At 50.5% G+C, this 27,838-nt stretch overlaps 1 protein-coding gene across 1 annotated transcript in view; it reads right to left on the bottom strand.

Moving 5' to 3' along the window:
- LOC311365323 (protein Jumonji-like) overlaps window positions 1-27,838 on the bottom strand; it is a gene marked incomplete at its 5' end in the record, with an annotated part of 76,301 nt that overhangs the window by 44,223 nt on the left and 4,240 nt on the right. Inside the window, 4 exons of the mRNA XM_084484836.1 lie at window positions 6,988-7,105; window positions 15,700-15,826; window positions 23,512-23,683; window positions 26,457-26,601. Coding sequence (XP_084340962.1) covers window positions 6,988-7,105; window positions 15,700-15,826; window positions 23,512-23,683; window positions 26,457-26,601 — 562 coding nt within the window. The remainder of the gene's footprint in view (window positions 1-6,987; window positions 7,106-15,699; window positions 15,827-23,511; window positions 23,684-26,456; window positions 26,602-27,838) is intronic.

Here is a 27,838-nt window from a genome sequence, read left to right as displayed (position 1 = left end):
TGTGAGTCTAGCGGCACATTTCTGCTAGTGTGTGAGCGTGAGCAACCCAGCTTGCAGGCTGCATATTCCCCCCCCCCCCACACACACACACACACACACACACACACACACACACACACACACACACACACACACACACACACACACACACACACACACACACAGTATTGAAGCAGGCATATTTTTCTAGTACGAGCCCGGTCTGCACCCATGATTGTGTGTTTATGTGCACGACAGCGAGGAGATCTGCAAGTATTTATGTGCAAAAGACAGTCCCAAAAAAGTGCACGCACCATTTGGAAAATCCGGTTTACGTGGCCGCGCGACCCGAGATGTCTTTCAGATGCGTCAACGGTCTGACAGGTAAATTAACGTTTCCGTGGTCATCCCCGGAACGGAAGGCGTCGCGGTAAATATGACACCGACCGCACTGACGATGTTTAATCATTAATGCGCGTCGCAGAGTCGGGTAGCCTAGTGGGTTATTGGTCCGTTTACACCGGTTATGGTTATTGGTCGTCTAATCTCAAGACGCCTACTCTGCAGGAAGGCTAATCACCCGGCCAGCCTGAAATCTTAAAGGCCCAGGGTTGGAGTGCAGCCGACCGTATTAAGAGTTTGGGACCGAGGGTCAGTGATAAAGGAATAGCATTAAAAACAATTAGGGCGGCCGCACGCTTTGTCTCCAACCCGAGAGATGCACAAAGTGTTTAAAAGTCACAAAAGTGTTTAAAAGTCCAAAAAAAGGAAACAAAACCCCCCCCCCTCCGCACCCACAAGAATTGAAGAGGTGTGTGTGTGCAGTGTAAACAGCAGTGTGTGTGTGAGTGTAAACCTCCCCTTTGTCCCCGAGTGTTTATTGCTTTTCTGTCTGAATGCACCCGGGAGACGGCCTTGCTCCGAGCTGACCTCCGTGAACTCCCGACACACACACACACACACACACACACACACACACACACACACACACACACACACACACACACACACACACACACACACACACACACACACACACACACACACACACACACACACACACACGTCAATGAGCCAAGGTTGCTGACAAGACAAATGGCAACATCAGATCCCCACCTTGTCCTCACTATGTTCGGCCCTCAGTTTGTGGCTTCTACAAAGCGCACACGCGCACACACACGAAGTGGATAACCGCGATTAGCCAACGATGATTGTGGGTTTATTTCGGGAGAGTTTATAGAGTTATTAACGGCGCTGGCCGATGACAGGAAAAATACCAGGCGTTGATGCTAATGCATTGTGGTCCGTAGCGTTCTCTGGTGTCAAGCGCAGCCGCAACGGCCAAGCGTTTCAGCCAGTCAAAAAGAGGGCCGATATTCATTCAAGATAAGGGCAACACAAAGGGGCTTTGTGTGTCTATTTAAATATATCATTGGCTATTCTCATGGCTATTTCAATGTGACTTTACTGAGGGGAGAAGGCCGGATGGGGGGACGGCTACAGAGGGAAGACATGTTGGCAGTTGCACAAGCTAGCTCACCGTCTTCTTACGTTGGCGGATCACCTGTTTTCGATGATGAGGGAACGCCGGCGGTCTGAAGCCCAGGCTTCTAAGGACAGCCACACTAGTGTCAATAAACAACGTCAAGGTAGTTCCAGCCGGAGAAAAATCCCTACGCTCCACCGTTCTGCCGGTCGACCGCGAGGTAAACAAACGGCAGACGCAAGCGAGTCGAGTTCACAGAGGACAGCGCAGCGCCTTCCCAGGCCTCGATCGCGGATGGGACGCCATCTTGTGAGTCCGTACACACACAACTCTGTTCCCACCCCAACCCCCACAACCGATGGCCGACTCTCCTGACCTCCGACTCCTCCCCCCCCCGCCCCCCCCTCTCCCCCCGTCCTCCCCTATTCAGCCCACCTGAGAGCGGCCCCTGGGATAGGCTGCCCACAGGCAGGGCCAGGCGGGGTCAATACACATCAGAGGCAGGGCTGGGGCTTGGCCTTTAGTCTAATCAAGATGGGGCTGAGATAGCCCGGCGGAAACGCATGACTGTGACCGGGGACAAAAGAGGCAGAGACAAAGAGGATGTCGCCGCGCCAAACACGCACACAAAAAAAACCCACCACAGTCATTAGTTTATTAGATATTTGTCTTCTGTTGCAGAATGAGCGGTGGTGGCATCGCCTGCAGTGGCTGTAAACTCCGGTTGGAGAGAGCGAATCAAAAGGCGGTTCTTTTCTACTCTCTGAGCAAGGTGGGTCGAGGAGAAGAATGAACTTGAATGACCCCGAGAATGTTTTCAAGTCGCACACACACACACACACACACACACCGATTGCCATCTCTGACAGAATGGCCTTTTTCACACCAAATAGCCATGGCTGGGCGTTGCAGAAGAAGTGTTCTGTGGGGTGAAAAAGTGCTTCTCATAAACAAAAACATTTGCGGCGGAGATAGAGGGAACACTGTTCCAACAGTTGAGCTCTTCTGAAACAACTCAGAATGGTGAAAGAGCAATATTAATATCACCATGACTTTTGTAGCGGCCAAACGCTAAACACTAGCACGCTAAACGCTGCAAATCCAGCACAAAGCATGGCTCTATCGCAGGAATGAAACCCAAAATCCCGCGAAGCCCTCACAAAGGATTTGCAAACGCTGAGAAATGGCATCACATGAACTCCGTATAAATCAGTAACACATGACTCCCGGCAGCCACAGGAAGCAAAGACAAAGAAAGGGAAAGATTACTGCAAAGTTATGGACAAAGAATGGAAGAAAGACATCGTCAACAGTCACATCTTTCTTGTGTACAATAGTGCGAGTGTATTGTTGGGATTGGGAGGCTCCATGGCCCAATGGATGTAAAATACTTGATCTTTCGCCAGGGTGACTCATAAGAAGACAGAGCTTCCAATGCAACTTACAGGCAGAGATGTGACAAAAATGTGTTGTCAGAGTCAGGTGCAGAAGGTGAAACATCAGCTGCAAAAAGTTACCATTAAAAAAACCAGAGGGATATATCAGGGCCCTTATTAACGACGGGCCTGATAGCAGTAACTAGTGTACGGTGAGGAGATGTGCGGAACAATCCGGGATGTTACAGGAAGAGAGAGGCTGACACATCCACCAGGACCAACACTCCCTTCACCTCAAGTCTTTGTCTCAGCGGCCCCGTTTGGCCAACACACACACACACACACACACACACACACACACACACACACACACACACACACACACACACACACACACACACACACACACACACACACACACACACACACACACACACACACACACACACACACTCTATAGAAAACACATGGCGAGGGGGTTTGAGGAAAGGGGGTGGAGCTTTTACCACAAAGCCCCTCCCACTTGTGTGTGCTGCCAAGGGCATTGTGCAGCAAAACTGAATTATGCGAGATGACTGCGCTGCGCATACATGCGGATGGTGGGAGAGCCCCAGCGCCGCTGGGTCGTGCCATGTTTCGCTGTATGTAGGCCACTTCAAAGCCTCCATTTGAATTCAATCAATAGTCATTTAAAACCCCTCCCCCCGTTAACCGGGTGAAATCAGTTCATGTGTGTGTTTGTGGTTCCTAATGTTATGTGAGAGAAGCAGGGCCAGTGCTGTATGTATGTGCGAGTGCGTTTGTGCACGTGCGTGCATATGTCCATGCACGCATGTATGCGCATGTGAGTGCACGCATGCGGACACCAGCACACACTTGGCATCCATTAGGGCAGGACAGAAAGCCGAGCAGCTGAGCGCATGTGTGTGACTGTGTGTCTTGGCCGACACAACAGAGAAAGAATGGATTCAAAGAGAGCCAGAACTGTTCTGTTCAATAAGAGGTGGCGGCGGCAGGCGGGGGTTTCTGCACACAAGTGGGCCAATCCGCCTTACAATGGGCCTTAAACTCCTGATTCTCACACACACACACACTTTCTTCTCTCTTCTTTTTTTTTTTTTAACTCACTTCAAGTGATGTGCGTGCCAAGTCCCCGTGGGCATCCCCATGAAAAACCCTTTGTAATCTTTAATCAGATGAGTCGCAGCCAAATGGATCAGGGCCTGGCTGCCTCCTGCCAGGAGTTATCACATCAGCTTAGCAACCGCTGACTCCTGCGTCCGTCCGGGACGCCCGCGAGGGGGGCCCCTCCGCAGACTGCATGACGGCAGGGGTCCACAGAAAGTATTCAGGTACACATTAAGGTACGGATCGATGAGGTTTGAGATATGAAGATATCGGACCGACTGGCAGGCGGCAGAGCAGAGTCACTTTTACATAAAGTGGTCCAGAGTTGGTGGATTTTCAATGGAGGCATTAGGGCCGATCAGTGGCTTCATAAGAAAGGCACTGAAGTGGACGGCGGAGGCTAAAAAGTTTTAATTTTAAATCACGTGGTCCATTGAACACCCACTCGACCACACTCTCCGGTCGCTGGGAGAAAAGAACAAAAAAAAAAGTCTTCTTTGTTCAGTGAGTCATTTCAAACAAATCCATCCCAACCTTGCTTGAGCACGTTTTACAAATGTTGAATCAATGTATAACAAGAGCCGGGGGAAGGGAGGAGAATGTGTGTGGTAGTTTGACGCCATCCCTAAAGGCATTACATCAAACGGGGCTGCAGTGTGAGAAGATGCATGCTTTGTTTTGTTGCTGTCATTTATATTTGTTCCTCATGTGGTGGTGTGTGTGCCTGTGTATCTCCGGCATTATGGAGACCGGTATTTTCTCATGAAGAACGAGGCTTGAGGCTGTGGTAAGAGGGCAGGAGTTTTTGAGAGGCTATGGTTGCCAGGGTAGGGTCTGCGGCTGTGGTGGTTTGAGACCCAGTTTTTGAGGCTATATGGTGGTTCAAGACTATGGTGGTTCAAGACTATGGTGGTTTGAGGCTATGGCGGTTCACGGCAATGGTGGTTGGAGCCTATACAGTTCAAGGCTATGGTTTAAAAGTTTGTGGATATGGTAGTCTGAGTCTTAGTCGTTTCAAGGCTATGATGATTCGAGGCTATGTTGGTTGGTGGCTAAGCGTTAAAGGCCATGTTTGTTGGAGGCCATGTTGGTTTGAGTACAGGTGTTGGGGGCTATACTGTCCGATGCTATGGTAATAAGGGTCGAGGCTACTGTGCCCCGAGGCTACAGTGTCCCGAGGCTATAGCGCTCAAGGCACCGGTGGTGCGAGGCTATGGGTTTGACACCATACCGTTCAAAGCTACAGTTCAAGGCTATGGTTGATGCCAGCCTGGCTCAGGAGCATGGGAAGACAAACACAGAACGGGTCTCAAAGGCTTCGGAAGGCAGCCGCTTCCCTGCCAACGTCGACAACAATGGAGACAACTCGCACCTGTCCTTCGCCTTATCCCTCTCATTATTTCTGCCCTTTTCATCAATTCCCTCCGTTCTCCACCACATTATCTCCCCAGTCTCTCTTATCGCCTAGCATTGAAGCCATTGGCCCCTATCCCAGCCCCGCCCCGCCCACTCCTGCTGTCCTTGCTATGGGGCACTGGAGCAAGTCTTTTAGCGCACACCCACAGCCAAGTTGTGCCTATGCTTTGTGTGTTTCATTAACAGCAGACTGAAAGCTTTGTCAGTGGCCCTAATTAAAAACAACCGGGCACTTGCATCCCTCATTAAAATCCTGTCAAATGAAAAAGGACCCGAAGAGAATGACATTGTGTTTGGGTTTGTTCAGAAACATCCAAATTGCAAAACAATGTTCTAGTGTGAGAGTGAGAGAGTGTGTGCGTGTGTGTTATCTCATAAACAATATCACGCACACCTTGAAGGGGTTCGGTCCATGTGTCTGTAGTACAAAACACTCTGCCTAGAAGCAATGTGACTTGGCTAATCATGAGCAGAGACAGCTTCATAATTATAATTGTGTGCAATAACTACAATTATGCGTTTGTGTGCCTTTGGAAATCTGAGTTCTAGCAAATCAGACAGACACACACACACACACACACACACACACACACACACACACACACACACACACACACACACACACACACACACACACACACACACACACACACACACACACACACACACACACACACACACACACACACACACAAAATGGTGGCTGTGCGATTGGCATATCTAACAGAATCAAATTCTGTAACTTGGTGAGGGCGAATTACAATAAAATCCTATTTCATTTTAATTCCATTTTCCAATAAAGCTCCACCTAACAGAAAACGCCGCTTTGTGGGGATTTACTTTAATTAAAAACACATTTCAACGGCACTACCAAGAAATGAACAGCTTATTTTCCGCGCGGCTCCACTTTCGTATTCTAAATGATTAATGTGGAGGAGATACATGACAATATTTCTTCGAGGGGCTAATAACTGAAATCCTATTGGCATTTAAAAGAATAATGAGGGGGTTCAGCGGCGATTACCAGACCCCATGGCTCCTTAAGCTGGGATTCTGTTTACATTTCTCTGTTGACACCGTCTTCTCCCGTTACTGAGGCAAAAGACGCACTGCACCTCCTTAAGCTTACCAACACAATAAAAGGCCTGGGAACACAGACACAGAGTAGACAGAGAGACAGAGAGAAGAAAGAAGGAAAGGGGGAGACAGCGAGAGGGAAAGACGGATGAAGACAGACGGAAACGGCAAGACAGAGGTAGAGAGACGGACACCGAGGGATAGAAAGAGAGCCAGACAGATGGATGCAGACCGAGACAGACTGGCAAACCGAAAGAGAAAGACCGAGATTTAGGGAAAAGCACAACGCTATGAAATCTACAATAACCTGAACAACCGGCTGGGTTTTTTTCCATTTCAAATCCACATATCTGTTTTTATCCTCCTCCCTTGCAATGCCACCTGTTTCCATCTCCCACATACATGCTGTTAGACACCAGGTGGATACACAGTACAGGGGGCGAGTGTTCCACCCAGACAAGCCCAGTCCAGCGCACCGGACCCCCCCTCCACCCCGTCCCACCACAGACTCAAGGCGGCCCGTACCTCTTCTTCGCGGGACCGTCCTCTGAGTACTTGTTGCTCCCATCCAGGCTCTTGGAGCGCTCTTCCTTGTGACCGCCCTTTGACCCCGAGCCGTTCAGCTGTCCATTGATCAAGGAACCTAGAGAGAGAGAGAGGGTGGGGGGGGGGGGGGGGGGGGGGGGGTGAGAGAGAGACCACAGTGATGAGTGACCAGGTGGCGTTAAAGGGGCAAGATAGTGAGGGTGACGGACACCCAGCCGAGAGGTTCCCGGGTTTCGGCCCTGGGTGACCAGCAGACTAGCTGTGGGCGTCCGTAACTCCCACCTCACTGCAAGCCGCTTTGGAGAGAAGTCTCTAGAAAACGTGTAAATAGCCAATAGTCAAAAACACGCTGACGCCGGATGCTAAATGACAACCGTGTTGGTCTGTCTCTTGTGGGCCGGAAACAAAACAACAAGGAAGGAAACCGGGAGCCAATACAATAAAATAAATATCAGCAGGGCTTTGACCTTATTCGACTGTGTGTGGCGGAAAAAAATAAACTGAAACAAAATGTTCTTCATGAAAGGAAGGGCAGTACTCGGCACCGAGGCTGACGCAGGCGTTTCATGTCTCTCCACGCGGTTCACGTTACACCGTGTGCACACGCCCGCCCACCCCCCCAACCCCCCCCGCCCCGCCCCCCCCCAGGGGGCCTCCATGGGCCCTCCATGGGCCCTCCGTGTCCCTCAGCAGCGGACACTCTAAGCAGCAAGTGAAGGCTCAGTTATGATTCCGCGTTGACGGAACGCAATGACCATGTTGACGCTTCAACGCCGTCGTGAACCTGTTTTGGTTCTCCTTTGGGTTTGAGTGAGCCGACCAATCACAGCCCTTGCTGCTCTCCGCCTCGACGCAAGGCTACAATTTCTGGGAGGCACGCGTCAGGCCCTTGCGGTGGACGCAAGGAGGGTCGGCAAGGACGTAACGGGTCCGTAAACCCCCCCCCCCTTGCGTTGCGTCGACGTGGAACCATAGCTTAGCCATTAGCGTGCACCCACTGCTGCCCTCATAAGGGACACGCACGGCCTGGAGCGCTACAGGACATGGATTAAAAAGGTCCGGGTTCAAAGGCGCTACGAGCAGATGCGGCTCCTCTAACTTCGACGGTCCACACAGGGTCTGGGATCACCGGTTATCATGTCTGTTACTCTCCCGGAGAATCCCTCAAGTGTCGTTACTAAAGTAGTGCGGATCCCGCACTACTCTAGTAGTGCTCGATGATACTTATACCCACCGTCGGGCTACCGTTGTCATTCGGTCGGCTCTGATGGGGATTCTTCAGCCAAGAACGACTCACTTTACTGCTTATCTCTAGGAAAGGATAGAGCTAGACGGTTTATTTGGTTGTGTTTCAATGTCCCCTCCCCCCTCCACTGCCAAAATATACTTGCACTCTAATCAGAAACACATTGGGGGGTTCGGAAAATAAGAGGTAGAGGTGTGTTTTGTGCGTCTGGTGTGTTTGCGTTTTTTTGCGTGCGTGTATGTGTTTTGTGGTTTGTGTGTGTATTACATGCGCGCGTGCGTGCGTTTCATGCGCGCACACGTGCGTGTGTGCGTGTGTGTGTATTTCATGTGGGTGTGTGTTCCTGCGTCTCCACCTAACTAGCCTAGGGCAATACGGAGGCAGAGAGATATTGCTTGACATTCTGGCGAGCCCAATTGACCGAGCCACAATTAAATATTTAGAGAGCCAGAGTCAGACAAGCAAAAATAAGCCTGGGTCAGATTCCCCCAAATCAAAAGCCAACAACCCACGCGGGGAGAATTCCAATTAGCGTCAGGACGGGAGTGCAGAGAGAAAGTGATTGCGGGAGACAAACTATTAGGCAGATATCACAGGTTTGGCTTGGGGCTGCGGTGGAGCTCAGGAACCTCTGGTATGTGTTTTCAAAAGAGCGACTTGCGGAGCTCAAAACCCCGGCCAACTTTACGTCACCAGGTTTCATTAACAACCGCAGACAAACGAGCCCGACACGTCGCACGCAGATCTCAGGTGTTTGAACGTTGCGCTCGCTCTTAAACTGTTTCAGCTTCGTAATTCAGCTTTGTGAAATAAAAAACAGCTCCATCGAGAAGGTAATTAACGTTGCAGACAGATAAGCTTGACCCGTCATTTGCTGATCTCGGCCTTTTAAACATTGCTTGTCTGCCAGGCTGTGAAACCTGCGCTAACTGATGTACTTTTTTTTTAGGCAGAACAGCAGCAATTAAATTGTACTAAAGGCGTTATCGTCGCGGTAACCCGAGATGCGTCTGGTAATGATCTCGCGTTGCAGTGTCCTGTATGTCTGCACTCTAGACCTCACACAGGCATGGCAGAGACCTCTCATCAGAACACTGATGACTCACTGAGTGAGACTCACACATCCCGTCTTTTACCACTGCTTGGCACGTTTTGATTGGCCCCCTCAAGCCCCGCCTTCAGAACATGCCCGGCCAAAATCATTTTGACACATTTTTTGTTTTATTTTCTTCTCTTTTTTTGACTGAGGATGCATCAGTCATCCGGCACCCCAAACCTCTAATAGCGGGTGTCAAACGGGAAATAAATGAGGATGATAATGACCGTGGTGCACTGGGGTGGGGGTAAGTAGCAGCTTGAGCGATAGCCCGCTTAGCAACCAGGGCTACAAGCCCAGACGCCGTTCTCGCTAGGATACAGCGTGAGTCAAGGAGAAGGAATCAAATGACACACACACACACACACACACACACACAGGTGCAAAGTCAAACCGGGGAAAGTGATTCCGGAAATGATTTTGTTAGAGGACCAATCACGGCCCTAGCTGTCGCCGTTGCCTCGACGGATAGTTAAAAAATAATGGATGCGCACGTAGAGCTATGGAGAGGGTCTCCGACAGGCTCTCCGTCGATGGAGAGGGCTCTCCCGTAGCTACGTACAGCACCTTACAGAGTAGTATGAATCCACCTTAAGACACACACACACACACACACACACACACACAGCGTGTACGGGCGGGCTCACGGAGGCGACGGCAGGTTAATGCGGTCGGAGAGCTGAATGAGCGCCTGAGTGATGAGTAAGGCCGTTGCACCCCGAGCGGTGCCTTTGTGTCGGCGGCCGAGAGACACAGAGTCTATGAGCAGGGGGTGAATCACTCGCCTACCACTCCTCTGTTGCCGGCGGTTTGGCCCGTGTTGAAATCGTTGACGTTAAGACATAACCCGTTAAAGTGCTTGACTTAGATCCTCAGATGTCAAATTCATCAAGCCCGCGGTTTTATCGGGACAAAGACGAAAAAATGCAAAAATAATCGACAGATTTTTGCAATTGTCAACGATTGTTTTAAATTGAATAAATACAAAAAGAGGCAAAAGGCTGATCTTATCAACAGCAAAGCCAAACAATATGTTCAATGTCGAAATTGACTAACACATGGGGCTTGTTTCTTGCAACCGTGCAAAAATAAATTAGCTAATTAACAGTAATTGTACTTGAACATGATTGACACTTTAAGTCCCCACAGATCGCAAACAACCTGGCAGACACGCATCACACACGCAGACCAGACACACACACACACACACACACACCATCCCGAGGGTTGCTTTACATATGCTGGTCACACATGAATGCCCATTTGAGGGGCAGTTTGGGAATCCTGGGTGATGAAGGGGGTAGGGAACTAGAGTCAGTCAGACAGACAGGCAGGCAAGCAGGCTGGGGGGGGGGGGTTCAACTCGAGCCTCTGGTGCACGTTGAGGCCTTGTAATAACGGAGGTTCAGGTTGAAGGGCGAATTAAGGGAGCCGGTGAGTTGGTGTAGGTGGGGGGGGGGGGGAGGGGTGGAGGAGATGATGTCAGTTGAAAGACCATACGATTGGCTCTCCCTGTGGGGAGGGGTTTTCTAATCAGTTCTGTGCGTGCTTAACTGAGCCAGTCGCCTCGCAAGGTTGACCTCAACATCTCAGGGGAGGGAGAGGGAGAGAGAGTGAGCGAGCGAGCAAGAGAGAGAGAGAGAGCCAGAGAAAGCGAGAGAGCGAGAGCCAGAGAAAGCGGGAGCAGTACATAGTGCAACATGGCATGTCGAGCCGCTGAATGGGGCCCCATTAATGTGAGCTAGCATAATGTGAATCCACAGCGGTGCAGGAACTCCACAGAAGGGAAGAGATGGCAGGGCGTGTCGTTGCCCGACCTTCGTTTGGCGCGCGCACACACACACAGCAGAGTTAGAACCTAACTGTATATTCGTATTATATAAACGACGTTCGCACGACGAACAATGCTTTGAGCCACTGCTACGTTTACATTAATGTGACGTTAAGTCTTTTAAGCTGAGCATGTAATCCACAGCGACTTACAAGGGAGCCTGAACAATACGTTGCACTATTATCTCGGGGAGGGGAAGTGATGACATTCACAAAACCAATACACGGCCCAAGTTTGTCATGTCTTTGTTATTTTCTCTAGCCTTTATTTTCTGGCTCTGTCTTCTATACGTTGTTGATGGCAGATCCGCACCGCTAGGGTTCATATTCATATTGAATAAAAAAAACAACAACAACAGGGGATTTATTTCACGGAAATCCCCAGCGAGCCCGCGAGCATTCCCATGCCCTTCGAAGCAGGGAAGCAGATACAGAGCGGCCCAGCTAATAGGCTCTGGAACGGGCCCGGGATATTATTCCTCTCCCTGCCCAACTGGCTTTGGGAAGCCGCACAGTAGTGACCACAAGCCAGAGCACAAAGCAGCTCAGAGCCAAGTGGAAGAATAAAAACGACCGGCTTCTGTCTGGACTATACTTATCTCGTCTCTCTCTGCCGTTAAAAGAGGAAGAGGACAACAGACTCGCGCTTGGAATTAACACAATCTATAATCTATCTACAGAGTGGTGCACCTAACGATGACCGACAGACACACAGAGATAGAGACTGACAGACAGACGCACAGAGATGGATAGAGACTGACGGACAGACGCACAGAGATGGATAGAGACTGACGGACAGACAGATAGGATGACATACAGGGGGGAAGGAGACGCAGGCGGCAAACGGAAGGAGAGTTGGCGGGGGGCGAAGACAGACGAGAGGGAACAATTTTTATTTTTATTTTTTTTTAAATCGTGATGAGAGAGGTGGAACGGAATAGGGAGAGAACAGCGGGCGGGTTCAAGAGCCGAGGGGGCAGACAAAAGACAGAGAGCAGAGACTCGGTCAGAACGAGAGCGAGGGAGAAAGACAAATAGACAGCCCTCCCTAAAGCTACTCCCAGATCCTCTGGCCGGCCGCCAATTCTTCTATCAATAGCACTCAGCGAAATGGAGAGCGAGGGAGGGGAGGTGGAGGAGGAGGAGGAGGAGGAGAGGAGGAGGGAGACGAGGAGTGGGGATGGAGGGGAAAGAAGAAAGCCGCCAACGAGGAGAAGAGAGAGAGACCGAGAGGCGATGGAGGGGTTGTGAAAGGGAGAAAAGGAGATGGAGAAGGGGGTGAGATCTAGGAGGATTACGGCAGGGGAGGGAAGGGGAGAGTGGGGGGGGAGACAAAGACGGAGGGAGACTGGGGGGAGCCGAAGAGCCGAGGAGGACACCGGGGAGAGGAACCAGGATGGAGGGATGAGAACAGACATGGAGGAAGAAGGAGAGACAGGAAAGATGAGGGCAGGATGTAACCGGAGTCTTATTGATGCACAAGACCACACACACACCACCGGGAAAGAGACCAACGGAAGGACGGTCGCGGGGGAGTGAATGCAGGAGTGGAGAGAGAGAGGGAGGGAGAGAGAAAGGGAGACGACAGGGGGGAGAGACGGAGAGAGAGAGAGAAAGGGTGAGGGTAGGGCGCCTGAACAGAGGCAAGACAAAGCAGAAGGCCATAATGTCATTTGTTAAATAATGCAGGGAGCAGTGCAGGAAGTGAGAACGCAAGGGAGTGAGGGAGCAAAACATGTGAAAGGGGGGGAAAAGAGAGAGAGAGATGGCGAGCAGCCAACAGTAAGAGGTAAAGTGGCCAGGGGAGATGTCATGATTGCTTGTTATGGGCAAGGTGAAGGAGCTGGGAGGGAGGACACGCATATACACACACGCACGCAATCATACACAGGCATGCCAGCTTACACACACACACACACACACACACACACACACACACACACACACACACACACACACACACACACACACACACACACACACACACACACACACACACACACACACACACACACACACACACACACACACACGCAAAAGACACTGATTCATCATGCGACTTTCCCCAAAATGGCGGAAAAAGGTTAGCAACCAGACCAAAGCAAAGAGCCCGGTCATAACCAGAGCCATGCTTTAACAATGCCCGATATAAGTCTGTAAAAGAGACTTCAAACAGGCGACGGCCCTCACTGCGTGTTTGCGCTCACTGGCCCTTTCTGCTAATCAAAACATGTGTAGCCCCGCACCGCAGTGCCGGGGGAGCCTCACCGGCGCCCTTGTTCCGCGTGCCCAGCCCGCAGACGCTCTGGGGGGGGCGGCAGCGGTGAGGGTGGGTTGGGGGGGGGGGGGGGGTATCAATCCGTTCAGGATGTGGCGCACATACGTTGTGTCCGACGCGGCAAAATGGCGGGCGGTTTCATCACCGAGCGATGAGACTGGGAAACCTGCGTTGCATGCAGATTGCGCCTCCTTCCTCCTCCTCCTTTTTCTTCTTCTGCTCCCCCGAAACGCGGCAGCGCCTGGCCCCCGGGTGTGCCGGACGCAGCGGGACCTGTCTTGTTCCGCCCCGGTCTATATTGTGCGCGCGGCGTTTCGACTGTTGCCACCCCCAGCGCGGCGGGTCGCCAACGCCTTCTAATGACTCATTTTTATTCAGCCGATAAGGTCAGCTACCCGCGGAGACGCCGGGAAATAAGTAAATAAAGCCCCGAGGAGCCATGGAGTGGCGCTGCAAGACGCATGTGACAAACAAGTGAACGTAGGCTAATATACATAAATATGAGGGGGAGATGGAGAGAGAGACGGAGAGGGAGAGAGGTAGAGATAGACCGGGAGGGAGAGAGAGGCAGAGCGAGAGAGACAAGGAGATGGAGAGCGACAGAGAACGATGGAGAGAGAGCGAGCGAGAGCGAGCGAGAGAGAGAGAGAAAGGGAGGGAGAGAGAAAGGGAGGGAGGGAGACAGAGAGAGACGGGGAGGGAGAGCGAGGGCAACTCTGGCGATAGCATGACGGAGGGACGTTAAATATGGAGAGGGAAGGGAAAAGCAGATAAGAGCAAAAGGAGAAACCAGCGCTATAGGTGTACATAAATATAATGGACATTTCAAAGAGCCCCCCCGCCGCCAGCGGGCCTGCATGCGTTTCCTTTCCGCACTGTTGAAAAAAAAATTGGAAGCGTCCCCACCCCACCCCCCTCTCTCTCTTATTACCCCTCCACTCCCGACTCCTTTCTCCTCCTCTCAGAGTCTGGTTTGTGTTAATGTCAGCTGAGAATAGCTTCCAAAGCACGTGTTAACTTCAGATCTCCACTCCATCGGCAGCTTGGTTTTTTTTGGTGTGCGGAGCAGCCGTGTCAGACAAAGACACAGCGGCAGTTTGGGTGGAAAAAGGGGGCTGAGGGGGCCCCTGTTCTGCTCTGCTCCCCTGCTCTCCCTCTCTTCTCTCTCTCTCTACTCCCCTACCCCTCTCCTCCCTCCCCTACCCCGATTCTACCTCCTCTACCCCCCACTTCTCTCTCACCTCCCCCCCCTAACCCTCTCCTCCCTATTCTACCTCCCCCCTACCCCTCTCCTCCCTACTTCTCTTCTACCTACTCTACCTCCCTCTCCTCTTCCCCCCTAAACCTCTCCTCCCTATTCAACCTCCCTCTTCTCTCCCCCCCACCCTAGCCCACTCCTCCCTCTTACAAACTCTACCGTGATTCCTTTGACTGAAGCGCAATCATTTTGCAAGGTGACAGCCCTTTTTTGTGGCTTTGCCGTGACACTGATGTTTTATTGTGGGCCCCAAAGATGCAGTGTGCAAAAGAGGGTAGCAAATGAACTCCCTCTTTGAGTAAGTGCTTATAGTAGATGTTTGTAGTATCACAGCTCAATTTCATCTCAATTTTGCCAAAGGGCTTGTTTGGACTTCTTTGAAAACATCAAATCACAGCAAACGCAGAGCATGTGGCAAGTCAAGCTCACAGAACACAAACCAGACACATTTGTGAACCTCATGTTTTCACAAGATCTGCCTGGACTCACTAAACATGGTGTTGGAATTACCATAGCTTGAAACATGATCTTAGAGGGCTGTTGTACAGCATTATAGCACTATGTCACTTAATCATGACATGCATGAAAAGTGCCATGAATAGACACGTTTATACAAAGCCAGAAAAAAAGGGTAACATTTAAGGAAATCCTACCGTTCCTCAAAGTGGATATAGTTCCCTCGCAATACATTTCACTTCTTATTTCACACGTCTAATTATGTTTGGCAAATAACCAGGCTTGAATGGCCCCGAATGTGCTTAGGGTTATTTTAGTCAATGATCCATTTATATTAAATAAATGTGGAATAGAAATTGTCAACACAGTAAGTAATTGCTGTAGAATGGGGCTTTCAAACAGACTATCGTTCGACTGCCAACCGATTTGGATTTGCCAAGCCCAGTGTGTGAGGAGCAGAACAAAGAGCAGGAAGTGGCTTGTGTCGCAGGCTAATGGGTCCTGGGAGAGCAGGGGGAAACACTCACCGTCGGGGTTTGTGGTTCCGTCCCCGTCCATCTGTCGCTTCTGCGCGCTCTTGAACTCCTTGAGGGAGAGGTACAGCACCTTGCGCACCACCCGCTCCTCTGACCACGGGATTCCATCACTGTCATCCTATAGGAAGAAAGGGAGAGAGAGAGAGAGAGAGACAACGGTGAGCCGCGACATGACAAACGATGAGCATAACCTGCCATTAGCATGACACGGTATCTGCATAACAGTCTCGACACACGGCTAAACCAAAGGCATTAGCATCACAAGGCAACAGACTGCATCTCCCACGTGAAAATTTAAATATTGAACAAATAGGCAAGTCAAATAAAAAACAATGCATCATGGGACCATGAGTTCCTGTATCACATAACCTGCCATCTCGACACACAGCTAACCCAAAGGCATGCTATTAGCATCACAAGGCAAAAGACTGCATCTCCCACATGAAATTAAAAACATTGCACAAGTAGGCAACCAAAATAAAAAACAATGCATCATGGGACCATGAGTTCCTGTATTACATATCCTGCTATAAGTGTGACACATGTATCTGCAATACATAAAATCCTAATTTGCAGCTCAACCAAAGGAATACCAGCATCACAAGGCAAAAGACTGCATCTCGCACATGAAATAAAAACCTTGAACAAGTAGGCAACCAAAATAAAAACCAATGCATCATGGGACCATGAGTCCCCGCACTGCCGAGACTTCCCCAGAGACAACCCGAGAAAGAGGACGCTGGCGTCGACAGAGGTCACTCGCTGATGCCCCGGTGGCGTGACGCACGCCTCGCAGCATCTAGCGTCCATTTAACTGCCGCAGATTAGATCTCCGAGTGGCGTCGGCTCCACGCAGAGCAGGCGTGTTCCACATCAAAGCCCGGGCTTATTCAATGAAGACAACATTATCTGGCTACATTAGGAGATTTGAGGGCTTAATAGAAATGCACTTCCCCTCGCAGAGCAATTCTTTAAAAGGTCTTTAGTGGGTGTCCACCAGCAGCGAGCTTGGGTGAGTCCCCCCACCCCCGTCCCCGTCCCCCGTCCCCAGCCTGGCACTGGCAGCTGTGTTTGATGTCAAACAACGCTAATGACTAAAAGAAATTAGATTAGGACATGAGCAACAACAAAGAGGTATTAATAAATAATGGCGGGCTGAAAATAGATTTTCCTCTTGCTGAGCCGGAGGATTTCAGCGGGAAGGGTTCAAAGAGAGGAAGGCCTCTCTGGAGTACAGAAACAATATGCTAATTCCCTTATCCGACATAAAAAATATATTACTAATCCTAACCGGTGGACTTGTAATGTCCTCACAACATGCTCTAACAAGAACTTTGCTGTCGGGAGCCACCGCGATTAGAATATTGTAACGAGACGTGCTACGATGTGTGCGTCATCGGATCATTTGAATTAACTTTATTGAAATGTCTGGCCGACACTGCGTCTTTCGTGTATTAAAAAGGACCTCCGCCGTGCAGGGAAATAATAATTACTCAGACACGGTGTTGGCACCGTAATAACCGATAACGGCCGAGTCGATCCATTAAAGAGCAAGCGTGCACACACACACACACACACACACACCACCCCCCCCCCAATGGAGAGAGAAGGAAAAGAGAAATATAGGGCAAGCAAGCATTGACTGCATCATCCCATTAATAAACATCTAAATGCCAAGGTATAAATTGCCTCTGACAGATGCATATATAACAGCATCACCTGCTTGCATATAAATTTAAACACTTTCATATACAGACACGCAAACACACACACACGCCCAGTTGATGAAGGATAAATAGATTCCTGAGATGTACGTAATTATAATTTGTGTGTACATCAGTTCATGTCAGTGATTTACGAAGCTCGACTTGACAGAACAAGCTGTAAATGCGTGTGAAGATTACGTTTGAAATAGTTTAAACGGCATATCAGCGCCATACAAGCAGTCCACAATCTATAAAAAAATAATTAAGCAGGATTTTTTTGTCAGTCATTCAGGCGACACCGTTCAAAGAACCCCTAATACCGTCTGAGTGAGTCCCAATATTTTCACTTCTTGAGCAAATAAAATTGAGCATATTATTATAACATTTTAGGGGTGGGGATGTGGGACTTCTCAGGATCAATCTCTCTGTCTGGGGTGGGGCGGGGGAGGACTGGAGACACTGGGAGCCCCCCGGAGTCTAATGACAGAACTGATAGGTGACAGCACACGTCTCCAGGCCCACCACGTGCACGGGACCACACACACACACACACACACACACACACACACACACACACACACACACACACACACACACACACACACACACACACACACACACACACACACACACACACACACACGGCAATGCTTAGCAGAGGTTGACAGGGTGTTTGCAGTTCCTCATTATGCTCATCTGTCACACACACATGCATAGTGAGAGAGAAAGGGAGGGAGAGAGAGAGACAGATGGAGAGAGTGTGTATGCCCTCCAAAATCACTGAAAATATGCTGCCAAATTTTAGCTATTCCCCTCCTTTAGTTAATGTCACCTTATACAGTGTGTGGGGTAAGGACCAATTACCCAGAAGTCTCCCTGGTGCTCGATCTCTGGTGGTTTGACACACACACACACACACACACACACACACACACACACACACACACACACACACACACACACACACACACACACACACACACACACACACACACACACACACACACACACACACACACACACAGACCCTCCACTACCTAGGTTTCCTCACCGCTGCTGGCAGACTCTCAGGGTGATATTTCTTGCCCTGTGCGCACACACACACACCTAGCAACCAGCTCACCAAAAAATAAACAAAAAAAACTTGTTCCTTTCAAGGAAATTTTCCCCCATAACCCCAACAACAATCAGGTGGGAGAAACAAGGCAGGCTTCAAGATACAACAACGGAGAAAAAGCCAGCTAAGGCGTGACACAGGCGTGACCGTCCAGAGACCACATTCCTTGATAACCTATCAGCGTCTCTGCGTCTGTGGAGCGCTTCCGTTCAGGGGAGGGTGGGGGAGAGTGGGGGACGTAGGGGGGCGGGGGGGGGTGGGGAGTGATATCTGGGCCGGGCGGTTCGCCTTAGGCCCCCGCGGTTTAACCGCCAGACTCCAGAGCAAATTAATAGACACAGACACCGCCGTGCCAAATCCCTTCAGAAGCCTTTCACTGCACACCTGGCCGGGGGAGAGTGGAGGGGGGAGAGAGGGGAGGGAGGGGAGGGAGGAGGGGGGGGAGATAGAGCTAGGAGGAAAACAAATATTCAGATGCCCCGCTCGCTCTTGTAGTTGAGACCGCCGTCGTGTGTGTGATACACCAGAGGTCTTAAGAGACCTGTATCCTAGACATGCTACGACAGCCGCATCCTGACTGACACACGACGGGTGCGCACACACACACACACTAACATCTTCCCAGGTCCCACTGGGCTGGTGGAGTGTTGCTAATGAGCACAGGGATGCATGCGTGTCTTGTGTCAGGAAAACCATGTGCCAACAAACACACAATCTATACAATACAGAATCACACACAGAACCCACACATGCACAGCGACCACAAAGAGGCCACTACTAATTTGCACATTTTTTCACTGCGCAAGCATACTATCCCCACGGCAACAGCGCAATATGTGTAATATGGCCAGGTCACATGACACGGCTCATCTCTGCCCGTCTTCCCAACTCTGAGACCACACACACACACACACACACACACACACACACACACACACACACACACACACACACACACACACACACACACACACACACACACACACACACACACACACACACACACACACACACACACACACACACACACACAATGCAGTGGTATCTCTCTACCGTGCGCCCTTTCAAGCTTGTAAAACCCACCACCGTGCACTGCAGCGGTGCTGGGTGTCACGGCGGAGGAATGCACGCACCGTGCCAGCGGCACAGACACGGCCTGCTCCACCACGCAGCCCCCGTGCGTTAATGTAGCGACCTGGAGGAGCGGCCGGCGGGCGGGCCGAGGCCAGGGGCCCCCCAGGCCATGCCCCCCCCCCAGACGTGTGGAAGGGTACCTTCCCCTTACCCCTGCTCTCACTCTCTGTATCTCTCGCCCCCTCTCATTCTCTGCATCTCTCTCCCCTGCTCGCTCTGTCTCACTCTGTGTGTCTCTCCCTCTCCCTCTGTCTCTCTCCCTCTCCCTCTCTGTCTGTCTCCCTCTCCCTCTCACTGTGTCTCTCTCCCTCTCCCTGTCTCTCTCCCTCTCACTCTGTGTCTGTCTCTCCCGCTCTCACTGTCTCTCTCCCGCTCCCTCTCTGTCTGTCTGTCTGTCTCTCTCCCCTCTCACTCTGTGTCTCTCTCCCTCTCCCTCTCTGTCTGTCTCTCTCCCTCTCACTCTGTGTCTGTGTCTCTCTTCCTCTCACTCTGTGTCTCTCGCCCCCTCACTCTCTTATAGACAGCCTTGACTTTTTAAAGAGACACATGGAAGCAAGATGACGGCTAGGCCAGGATGTGGCGTCTCATGCGTACGGAGAGGGAGGGGGGGGGAAGGGAGGGGGAGGCATCATCACGACGTCCCCTACGTCGGCGACGTGCACACACGTGACATGAAGGTATTTGCGGAGCTACCCCGACGGCCGCAAGGAAATCGCTAAACAAACAAGAGCAGCAGAATGACAATACCGGGGTGAGGCGGCTGGCTAGCTGCTCCGCTAATGCGGTTGATCCCGGGACCCAGGGCTCCTCGCACAGCCCCGCTACGTGATGTATAATAATATAATCTGGGCCATCTGGACTCCACGGGATGAAACGAGACAAGGGGGTTGAATCCAGGGCATGTTGAGATATGAGGGCACTGCCTAAGCACGGCAGCAAGGTTAATCTCCCGCTGACACGGGCAAGAGGGAGAGCCAGGGACGCTCCGTCCACCCAGAGTACGTCCGTTTCCCCCAGTCTTCTCTCTCTCTCTCTCTCTAGTGCGGTCTCGGGAACTTATAGCTTAGCTATAGCTTTGGTAGCATAGCCGCACCTGATGGAAGCCATTGGGATTCGCTCATGGCTGGTATGCATCCTTTTTAAACCATCAAGCCAACTCTGTGTGTGTGTGTGTGTGTGTGTGTGTGTGTGTGTGTGTGTGTGCGTGCGTTTATGCGTGTGGGTGTGCAACAGATGGGGAAGCAAACAATTAGCGCGTTCGCTGAAGTTTTTGTATCCCATCATGCCTTCTACCCCCGGATCACCATAAAACCGCCCAGCTGCTCGTCGTTCCCTTCAGGCCGGGCCAAAAAAAAAACGCATCGTCATGCCGTAAAAAAAAAAGCAGACGCCTCCGCTTTGTCGGTTGTGTCAGTGGGCCGAGGTCACGTGTGCGGAGAGCAAACCCAAATCCATGTCATCCAGTGCGTGTCCGTGTGTGACACACTTCCTGTGTTCTTCGTCCAGCCCGCTCCAGTACAGATCTAATCTGCCCAGTTGGGGGAGAGGGTTTTTTTTTTTTAACAGGGATAAATAAATGCCGCAGAGTGTGTGTGTGTGTGTGTGTGTGTGTGTGTGTGTGTGTGTGTGTGTGTGTGTGTGTGTGTGTGTGTGTGTGTGTGTGTGTGTGTGTGTGTGTGGAAGGGCCCCAGCTGGCCACATAATAAGGGGTTTACATTGACATGGGTGCCCACCCACCCTTGCTATGTGACCCGGTGACCCCCCCACCAATCCCTGTCACCAAAGAAAACACAACCTTGCACGGCGTGCCAGGGTGACTACAACTGAGAACACACTAAAGACTTAAAACTACGTGGATACTATTTTGAATGTTATCATTCCACGACCGATTACGGACAGAACCCAACTGAAATGAAAGTGTCCACACACACCTGAATCACCCAGTGTCACTCGCCAAGGCGATGGAAATGCTGTGCAGGGATTTTTTTTTCGGGAACGTTCGCACCTTGTAAAACTGAAAGGTATATTAATATCTCAGCCGGCCTGTCAGCCCGGCGATCGCGTCCCCCCCAGCGGGTTTACCTCGGCGTCGGCCGCAATTCGGAGGCTAAAAGTAGAAACCACTTGGAAGGCAGGAGGACAAGTGGAAGGCTGTGATGGAGGAACTGATCAGACCGCTCCCCGGGTCTGTGTGTACCAACACTTTAGTTTAGTTTACCTGCTGATCCATTTGTGAGGCGACGGTGTTCAAAAACACAAAACAAACAGAGCAACCCGATCTATACTGGAGGCAATTTTTGCACGGGTGCAAATATAAACACTGCAAGCTGACAAGGTACAACAAATATCCAACACTAAATCGCCTTCAACGCCCCCACTGGCTCTCCCCCTATGCAGTCAGAATATCGTTTTCACTCTGGCTAGCCTGACTCGTATGTCTCTGGGTAAAACACAAGCACTACAGGCAATCGCTAAGTAGGCAGTATGTATGTATGGAATAAAAAATAGATATCTCCATCTATACATTTATCTCTGTACCTCTCTATCCATCTATATAGCTATGTATAACTATATCCATCTATCTATCTCTATCCATCTATATAGCTATATCCATCCATCTATATATCTCTATCCATCTATATCTTTACCTCTCCATCTATATCCATCATACCTATATACATCTCTATATCTATCTCCATCTATATTAGATATATAATATCGAGTGAAGACTCTTGCTAAAGCTTTTGTTATTTATCACTGTCACCAAGGTGATGGCTTCAATTCCCTGGCGGGTAGGGGGTGGGCTGCTAGGCGGGGGGGGGGGGGGGGGGGGGGGGCAGCGCTGATCCTTCTTAACAGGGTTACATTCCTGACCCCTCACCCCTGAACACCATCTTGCCAATCCTCTGGGGACGCCACGTTAAGAGCCTTCATATCAAATCACCGATAGTCACGTTTATGTCTTTAGGATTAAGATGGCTGAGGGGGCGTGGCCTGCAGCTGCAGCCAGGCAGGGGGTCTCTCTCTCTCTACGTGTGTGTGTGTGTGTGTGTGTGTGTGTGTGTGTGTGTGTGTGTGTGTGTGTGTGTGTGTGTGTGTGTGTGTGTGTGTGTGTGTGTGTGTGTGTATTTTGATACACACTTTGACACCCTAACCAGTTATGCAGGTCCGGTCCTCCACAGCGCGTCACACACACACTGACCCGATGCCTTCCCTTATGCCAGACACCGCCTGGGTTAACTATTCTGCCGATACAAAGGCCATCCATTTGTGTGCAGGGGAGGGAGAGGTGCCTGAGGCAGGGTTTCATATCGTTGGCATTGCACACACACACACACAGCTGAATATCAACTAAGTTTTGTTTGTTAACAATAACAACATACACACCCACTACCCATCACACAGGATGTACAAATTCAGCATGCGATTATATTCAAATATAAACGCATGTGTGAACATACCCACACAGTCAACCCAGACACCAAAAGGTGCCGCTTCAGAAGCCTGTATGCAGAACAGATGCATCATGGGAGCCCTCATTTGAAGTCCATTCCGTACCGCATAATACACATAACACACACACTTATTTGTGGGGCATCATTATGTTGTTACGCATTAGCCTTTGTGATGGATGGACCCTTTGAACAGCAAAGATCCCCTAATAGATCTATAGAGATGCATGTAAGGTGTGCGGATTGTACAAAGTAATCTGGAGGAGGAGAGAAGGTGAGGCGCAGTGAGAGGACAGAACAGAGGAGCCAGGAGACTAGAGAAGAGAACGAGGGAAGGAGCGAAGGGGACGGAGAAAGGAAAGGAAGGCAAGAAGGGGGGGGGGGTGGGGGGGACTGCGATGGCGATGGCGAACACGAGGCGCCGAGCGACGAGAGAGGGGGACAGGGACAGGCGAGAGGAAGACGAGGATGAAGACGACGAGGAGCACAAGGGAACAGAGTGTGGGCTGTGAGCGGAGCCTCCGCCCGGGGCCGGCTGCCATTGGCTGGCGGCGGCTCCGCTGCAGCTGGTGGCAATATCAGCCAGCCTGTTAGAGGACAGCTGGTGGCGGCGGGGGAGCAACTGGTTGGACTGGTGCTGGAGCAAGTGTAGGACAGTGTGTGTGTGTGTGTGTGTGTGTGTGTGTGTGTGTGTGTGTGTGTGTGTGTGTGTGTGTGTGTGTGTGTGTGTGTGTGTGTGTGTGTGTGTGTGTGTGTGTGTGTGTGTGTGTGTGTGTGTGTGTGTCATCATCATCAGATGCTCTTTTGGGCCAGGGCACATAACAGCACTTGTGTTCGCCCACGTTTGGGTTTCAAACTGTGACCCTACACGTCCGCAACACCCCCACTTTGCCGTTCAACTGCCATCTAAACAAAGAAGGTACGGGGGTTCGATCCCCAGCGTCCCACAGCCTTCCTTGCGGGCATCCTCGATCAAGACGACCCAACTCCTACCCGGTCCTTCACCAGGAATCTCTGCTAAGCAACTCAACAGTAAACAGTGTTGATTATGCGATACACTCAGGACTACTTCATCGTGTCGAACAAAAAGACGCAACGCCTCCCTCACAGACCAATGGCCTGGGGCGGTTTGGTCACATGACACACACCCAACCCAGCGGTTAACTGTTTTGGTCGCACGATCCGGTTCTCAGCAGCAGCAGCTCTCTACATTAGCCCCAGCGGGTATACAGGGGGCCGCTGACAGCCACAACACACAGGCTTGTATTAGACCATGTAAGGTCAAGTCTCTCCCTCTCTCTCGGGCTGACAATCCTCCACTAACAAGCACATCAGAGCGCAGGGCCTCGCTGTGTGGAGCGAACACACACACACACACACACACACACAACTGGAGGCTCTTGGACAGAGTCACAACTGGACATGGGAATCCATTCCTCTGCCAGGCTCTGTGCTGTGGAAGGGCGCTGGTGAATGGAGATCCACTGTCACCTTATTAAAGGGGTCTAGTGTGCGAGCTGGAGTGTATAACACACATGTGTCTATGTGGTCTAAACGGGGCTGTGGGTGCACAGGGCTAAGTACCGCAAGCCTGCTACCTAAATATAAACCTTATAATCTGTTTCGCATTAAAAAGCTAAGGAGCCGCGCTGTGATTAAGGTTCCGGGGTATAATGCCGTCATCTGATTCAGGGAGAGATTCGGCTCAAGGTTTTTAATGCATCAAGTGTGTTGCGAGATGTGGCGGAGTAAATACTATGCGTTGCCTTTGTTGAACGTTGCTCGCTAATTTAACTTGTAAATGTCTCTCGTACGTATCTGAATAATTATATCAACGGCTGCCACTAACTCAAAGACAACGTAGTTGTCACAAATAAACGGGAAGCTTAGCAATGTGTGAAAGCATATGCAGAATTAACCAACTTACAAAGACATCAAATAAATAAATAAATAATATAACATTCTTAAGCATGGATAATCCATGGAGTTTAATATTTTACGTGCATAGCAGCACAGGCTAGATTTTCCGAAGGCATTGGCTGTCACATTGGACCATGAGCAAAACATGCCTGCATAGTCTGCAAAAACCTTAACAAGACCGTCCATTAAATAAGAAACTAAAGCACTGTGTGGACACCCCCTGGTCTCCTGCGACCTCTACATCCACACCGGAGACGGTTGGAGGAGCAGCTGCTGGATTGACACAGCAGAAACACTCCCAGCCAAGTGGGGCTCACCGCTGCCATTAATACATCATGTCGTAATTATGTGTGTGAAAGAAGAAACAACCACGAAAAACAATTGAGCCATTCCTTGCAGAGCGAACAAGATACCTCATGAATACCTGATGTGGAAGATCGAAAGAGCAGCATTCTCACATAAAAACATACCCCCCCCCCGCCCCACAAGAAAAGACAACGTTATCTCCACAAGAGGCTAAATCAATTCATGAGCAGAGGGCTGGACAAGCAACACACATCTGTATTCATTTACAAGGGGATAATAATAAAAAAAGACACATGCTACACAACATCACCTCTTATTCAAACAGATGCGCGCACGCACACGCACACGCACACACACGGCTAACTTCATTCTGGCCGCGTCGTGTTTATTTATTCTGACACCCTGGCCCATTTCAGCACGAGTGGAGGAAATTAAATTGGGCCTTGTGAAATCACCCCGCTTTCCGGCCTCGCTCTTACTCTATTAAATTATCATTGTTTGCAAAATAAAAGCGCACCACACTGACACCGGGGGCCATCAAGTGAGGACCTAGAGGAGAGCAGGTCCCGGTGAGGAGCCAAGGATCAACGCAGATTTAGAAAGGATCATTTTGAAAGGGATTAGTCAGTGGGAGTATTCGGCGAGACTGGTTGTTCTTGCAGCAGCGAAACAGAGGGTAATAAACTACGAGGGAGGGGGGGTACCTTGATGTGGTTGTAAGGGGGGGGGGGGGGGCCTTGGAGGAACGGGGTAAGCTACATTTAAAAATAAACAAACCACAATATGACCGTACTAAATTCCAATAGGGGGTGAAAAGATACGTCTGGTTATTAGGACCAGAGATATAGCCATGAATAAACAAGCCGTTATAGAGCCATTGTAAAACAAGTCAACGGTGAGACGCCTGGTGTTCAAAACACTAAAGCGGCGCTATCTTGAGAACAATGGCGGCCCAGTGTCCAGCGCCTCATTCAGGCCCAGTTGGCGCTGGAGGTCCAGGGGTGAGCAGGTGGCCCGGAAGGGGTCAAAGTTGACCTCCCGGCAGACACCTCCGGAGGCGGGCCTAAGCCACTCTGCTGAAAGGGCCCGTCAATCAACCCCTGGCTTATTTACCATGTGCCCGGGTCTCCGGCGGCCCCCGGGGATCCCACCAGCCATTTCTCCCATGGCTTCTTCAACCCCACCCCGAGCCAGATAAGGACCTCTTTACATGACAAAGTGCTGTGGAAAAACCCGGCCGGGGAGAAGAAAGAGGGCCCTTTCAGAGCCGGACGGGGTGCAAATCCTCTGGTGAGCCAGGGGCTACGGCCACAGGGCCCTCATTTAAAAATGAAAAGGTAAAACGAAGGGGAAGGGGGCCGGGGGTCAATGTGGCCCCGGCCTGCTATCGCATGCGCAGGAGCGGCCCCGCCCACAGCCGACGGAGACAAAGTACGAGGGCGCAGCGTGGTCAGCCTCCGCTTCTTAAGCAGATTGGCGTTAATTGCCCCATGAAGCTTTGCAGGTTAGGTTTCGCATGGCGTGTTACAGGATGTGGCTCGTGGCGTTGTACGTGTGGAAGCGGGGGGAGTACGGTGGCCCTGAGAGATCAACTCAGGGAAACGCATTCAAATAGACAAAAGGCAGGCAAATTAGGAACGTGTCGTCAAATGTGACGCCGACACACTTGTTAGTGAAAACAAATGCAAAAAGGAAAAACAACAAAACAAGCAAATCAAATAAACATCGACATCGATTTGACAACAACGGCGCAGCGTTCAAAAACGCGCCGCAATCACAACAAACGACGGTAAATAGTGATAAACCGGTCTGGAAGGTACCATAATGACTGAGTCATGCAATAACATTGTTAAAAGAAAGCCAAGACATTTGCATTTGAGCCAATTTCCCCGCACCAACCGATAGACGACTTCAATAACGTCATGAGTCACAAACCGTGGCAACATGCCTGTCCGGTAAGCCTGCCCAAAAATCCTAGTGCTCTGCCACTACCTTCATAATTATTTCACCATTCATCAAACACAGATTGGTAGATCACTTTGCACGGTGGACCAGCACGTTAGTGACTACCCGCCTGCTGTCTCTTTTCCTATGTACAGACATCTCCATTCTCCATGTGCCTGCTCACCAAAACGTTGCTCTGTGCTAGTAGTCAATGTTATAGATATGATAGGGATTGTGATATTATAGATCAGCCCAGACAGCTGTTTCAAAGGGAGCCGGTGAATGAGAGAGACATTGCCATAAGAGCGATTGTTTTATTGTATGAATATTTTAAATATAAGTTTTGCTGTTTTACATTTTTAAATGACACGCAATTTTAACTTTAACTTGATCTTAACTTTTAATGCTTGCAGTGACTCCACTTCCTCCACCCTCTTCTCCCAGTGCCCCCTAGTGATCAGAACGTATATTGCCGGTTCTAGAACAACCCTGATTGGATAATATCCAAACAGAAACCATCACCCAACCCTCGTGTCCAGACGCATGCACCC

This window comes from Micromesistius poutassou (genome assembly GCF_964030765.1).
Source record: "Micromesistius poutassou genome assembly, chromosome: 20".
Taxonomy (NCBI): domain Eukaryota; kingdom Metazoa; phylum Chordata; class Actinopteri; order Gadiformes; family Gadidae; genus Micromesistius; species Micromesistius poutassou.
The sequence above is the reverse complement of the archived record's forward strand: the minus strand, read 5'-3'. Positions and strand labels throughout refer to the sequence as shown.